This window comes from Acyrthosiphon pisum, unplaced genomic scaffold, assembly GCF_005508785.2.
Source record: "Acyrthosiphon pisum isolate AL4f unplaced genomic scaffold, pea_aphid_22Mar2018_4r6ur Scaffold_21006;HRSCAF=22764, whole genome shotgun sequence".
Taxonomy (NCBI): Eukaryota; Metazoa; Arthropoda; class Insecta; order Hemiptera; family Aphididae; genus Acyrthosiphon; species Acyrthosiphon pisum.
In genome coordinates, this window is record NW_021770426.1 from 6,699 (window position 1) to 10,804 (window position 4,106).

A 4,106-nucleotide genomic window follows, 5' to 3' on the forward strand; every position below is an offset into this window, starting at 1 on the left:
ACATACGTATACGCCGAGACTAATATAAATACATTTCTCGCATTTCCGTGCAAGCCATTAGCAAATAGCAATTATAGAAATAATAACAATATCGTCAGCTAGAAGCATGTCGCAGGGGCGCCCGCAGAGAGGGGCCAGTGGGTGCCATTGCACCCACTGAGATTTTTTAATAAACAAAAAAATTATTATATTATATTATAATATATTCAATTTTTTTTCTGATTTTTTTTGTAAAAACCAATAATCATGTAAGGTAAACTTTCACAGAATAATATTATGTCCTTATGTCTTATGACGATATTTAGTATATTTTTATACACTGTGTCACTGTGTATGGTATAATAATTATTATTATATCTACTATCTAGACTATCTATTTATATTTAGATGTCTGAACAAAATATACGGGAATTACCACGATCGATAATCGAGAATATTCGATAACAAGTAACACTCTCCTTAGTCCTGCTCGTCCCAGTGAATTACGATACGTATACGTCGATACGTATTCGTAGTTAGCGTCTAGTTCATTACTCATTGTTCATTACTAGTTATTGCGATTTAAATTACCGAGTGTAAGAGATATTATAGTTGTTATAGTTATTAGTTCGTCATTCAGCTACAAAAATTATTATAATTATGATTAATAAAAGAAAAGAAGACTCAATATTGAGTTTTTTCCAAAAAAAAATTTAACCATTACCTGAGTCAAATGTTCCTTTGCCACAAAGAGATACAGATGAGACAGTAGGGTCACAAAACCTAATTTTGGTAAGTACTTACTCGAATAAAAATTTTAACATACCTACCTATTATTATTAATTTTCAATTAATATTTAGTACCTACCTACTTTACTTAATTTTAACACTGGATCTATCATTTTTTATTATAAATTAAATATAAAAGTATAAATAAATATAAATTTGTTACTCTTTAAACTAATTTTGTTTATAGTATATATTTTATTAGTAAAAAAATGTCATAATATTTATTTAATTAAGTTAATCTCAAATATTTTATTTATGTTGAAAATGGGGATATTAATTACAGTTACTGATTAGACTGTTGAATTCAATACTCATGAGTCATGAGGGACGAGAAGTTATAGGAGCTAAAATAGACAAAATATGCAAGGAAAAATTATGATATATTCATCAAAAATTTGAAAATATGTAAATAAATAAAAAAAACATATTTACAATAAATTAATATAAATAATATTTCGTTAAATTTTATTCTATTAAAATATAAATAATTTAGTAACCAAATAATTCATGTAAGATTTTAGTAGTGTAATATTAATTTTATATTTTCGTATATTTAACTAATTCAAGTTGTTAACTAGTAACATTTTTTTTAATATAGAAGGATCATAATAGACCAAAACAATTGATCAGTGTTAATCGAGGTGTTAATGAAGTTTTAACAAATGATCTTGCTGTTGAAAATGATTGTGATCAATATGATATTGGACATTATATAAAAAATAATTTAAATATTACTGAAGATTTTAAGTATAAATTATTGAAGAATCCTTGGGTTCCAAGTATCCATTATAATTTTAAGAAAGATATTGTTGTTGGAAATCGTGCATTTTTATTTAAGTGGTTTTCAATTTATCCTTGGCTGGCTTATTCAAAAATATTTAAGGGCACATTTTGTCTATACTGTGTTTTATTTCAAACTCATGTATCTCATGGAGGTTTTCAAGAACAGTTTATAAATAAGCCTTTCCAACGTTATAAAAAGTTTTTAGAAAAAGCGAACAACCATTCAAAAACTCAATGGCATATTGAATCTTCTATACGCTTCAATGATTTTATAAATATGACGAGTAAAAATTCTAGTGTACATCAGATGATAAATACAAACTACAAAAATAAAATTGATGCAAATAGAAAGAAATTAATACCTATATTATCATCACTATATTTTTGTGCATTACATAATTTACCCATAAGGGAAAAGACGGATGATTCAGCTGTTTTTAATAAGTTATTACAATTCAGAATTGATGCCGGGGATAATATTTTAAAAGATCATTTGGAAAATGCCCCTAAAAATTTAACTTATATTTCTCACCGTACACAAAATGAGATGTTAGAATCAATGTCTGCAACATTAAAATCTGTTATATCACAAGAAATTAATGAAGCTTCTTGTTTTTCTATTATTGCCGATGAAACAGCAGATATAAGTGGCATTGAACAGTTATCCATTTGTATACGATTTTTAAAAGATAACAATTTGCATGAAGAATTTATTGGGTTTTATCCTTTAAAAGAATTTGATGCCGAGTTCATTTCTAAAACAATATTAGAAGCATGTAATCATATGTAATCATATGAAATTGGATTTAAACAAATGTGTGGGTCAAGGCTATGATGGGTGTGCCACTATGGCTGGATGTATATCTGGAGTACAAAAGAGAATTAAGGATATGTATCCTAGAGCCCATTTTTTTCATTGCGCTAGTCATCGCCTTAATTTAGTTATCAATGATTTAAATGTCTTGCCTGAAGTTAGAAATTGTATTACCAAAATAAAGGACACTATAACATTTTTTAAAGAAAGTGCAGTTCGCATGAATGTAATAAATTCTAGTAATTGTAAATTAACCAAACTGTGTGAAACTAGATTTGTAGAGAAGCATAAGAGTGTAAGACAATTTAATGAAAAGTTTATTGTTATTGTAGAAGGTTTAGAAGAAATGTCAACATCAAAACATTTTAACAGTAAAACTAAGCAACGAAGCCTTGAAATTCTAAATGCAATTACTACTCCAAATTTTGTTATTTTATTATCAATTATAGCAAAGTATTCTGCCAAATTTGAATTTATATCTACTATTCTTCAGGGTGTGAATATTGATTTACAAGAAGCCACAAAACGCATTCAAGAGCTTTTACAGATTGTAAAAAATGACAGATGTAACAGTGAGTGTCAATTTAACTTAATATTCAAAAAAGCAGAAGAAACTGCAATTAAAATTGGTCTAGAGTTAAAAATACCACGAAGAGCTATCAGACAAACACAACGAGATAATAATCCAAGTAATAATATTAATGACTTTTTTAGACAATCTTTATTTATTCCCTACTTAGATTCCATAATAATGTCAATTAGTGATAGATTCTCTGATGAAAATGTAAAATCATTTTCATTATTTAATTTACACCAAAAAAAAAAATGATAAAAATGAATATTGAAGAGTTCAGCGAAGTAGTTAAATCTATCAATAACTTATATGGACCTCTTCTTGATAATTTTGAAGAAGAAGCAATAACTTGGTATGAAATATGGCTAAAAAAAACTTGTGATCCAAATACACAAATAATTGATTTACTAGAAGAATCTAAATACTATCCTGCTGTAAATACAGCTTTACAAATAGCCATTACATTACCAGCAACTTCCTGTTCAGTTGAAAGAACCTTTAGGTACCTAACATATTATTATAAATCATATTTTTTATTAATTATTTAATATTGATTATAATTATTATCTATTTTAGTGCTTTGCGTCGTATCAAGACATGGGTAAGATCTACAATGTCCAATATGAGGTTGAGCAGTTTGGCACTAATTCACATTCACAAAAATAGATTTGACGATACATTATTTTTTGAAAATCACAAATCTGATGTTATGAATCATTTTGGACTAAATGTCAGACGTTTATCATTACTATTTGATTCATAATTTTTTGCATTACATTTTGAGTTATGTTTATATAATAATGTAAATATATGTAAAATATATTATAACATGCATTTCAATTTGCACCCACTGAGCTGATTTTCTGCGGGCGCCCCTGATAACGATAGTAGATAAATGTTTATGAAGAAACACAGGGAGTAATATTTAATACAGTGCTAGTTCTTCTTGATACACGCGTCATACATATAATAAGTTTTTAAAATGACTTCACGCGAAAAATTTTACGAGTGTTTTTATAAAATAGTCAATGAAAAAAATAATAATTCAGTTTATTTATCGGCAGTTAAGTATAATGAAATATTGTCGGAAATTAAAAATGTGAGATCAATTGGAATAAAAAGTAACAATGCATATTATCGAATTTTGAAAAGATACGACCTCATTAC

The 4,106-nt window shown here is 27.0% G+C and overlaps 2 protein-coding genes across 2 annotated transcripts in view; both read left to right on the plus strand.

The window, feature by feature from the left end:
• Positions 1 to 2,341, plus strand: part of LOC103308329 (zinc finger MYM-type protein 1-like) — a 2,821-nt gene extending 480 nt beyond the window's left edge. The window contains exons 3-4 of the mRNA XM_008181531.1: positions 1,367 to 1,454; positions 1,509 to 2,341. Coding sequence (XP_008179753.1) covers positions 1,367 to 1,454; positions 1,509 to 2,341 — 921 coding nt within the window. The remainder of the gene's footprint in view (positions 1 to 1,366; positions 1,455 to 1,508) is intronic.
• A 58-nt stretch (positions 2,342 to 2,399) lies between these two features.
• LOC103308330 lies at positions 2,400 to 3,702 on the plus strand. The gene is made up of 3 exons (XM_008181532.3): positions 2,400 to 3,054; positions 3,213 to 3,441; positions 3,516 to 3,702. The coding sequence occupies exons 1-3, from the start codon at positions 2,400 to 2,402 to the stop codon at positions 3,700 to 3,702; spliced, it is 1,071 nt and encodes a 356-aa protein (XP_008179754.1).
• The last annotated feature ends 404 nt before the right edge of the window (positions 3,703 to 4,106 follow it).

What these genes read in the sequence shown, in the direction of transcription:
- LOC103308330 (XM_008181532.3), top strand. Translation starts at nt 2,400, where the DNA reads ATGGCTGGATGTATATCTGGAGTACAAAAGAGAATTAAGGATATGTAT. An exon ending in ACAACGAGATAATAATCCAA is followed by an intron (nt 3,055 to 3,212) that starts GTAATAATATTA and finishes TGAATATTGAAG; the next exon opens with AGTTCAGCGAAGTAGTTAAA. An exon ending in TCAGTTGAAAGAACCTTTAG is followed by an intron (nt 3,442 to 3,515) that starts GTACCTAACATA and finishes TATCTATTTTAG; the next exon opens with TGCTTTGCGTCGTATCAAGA.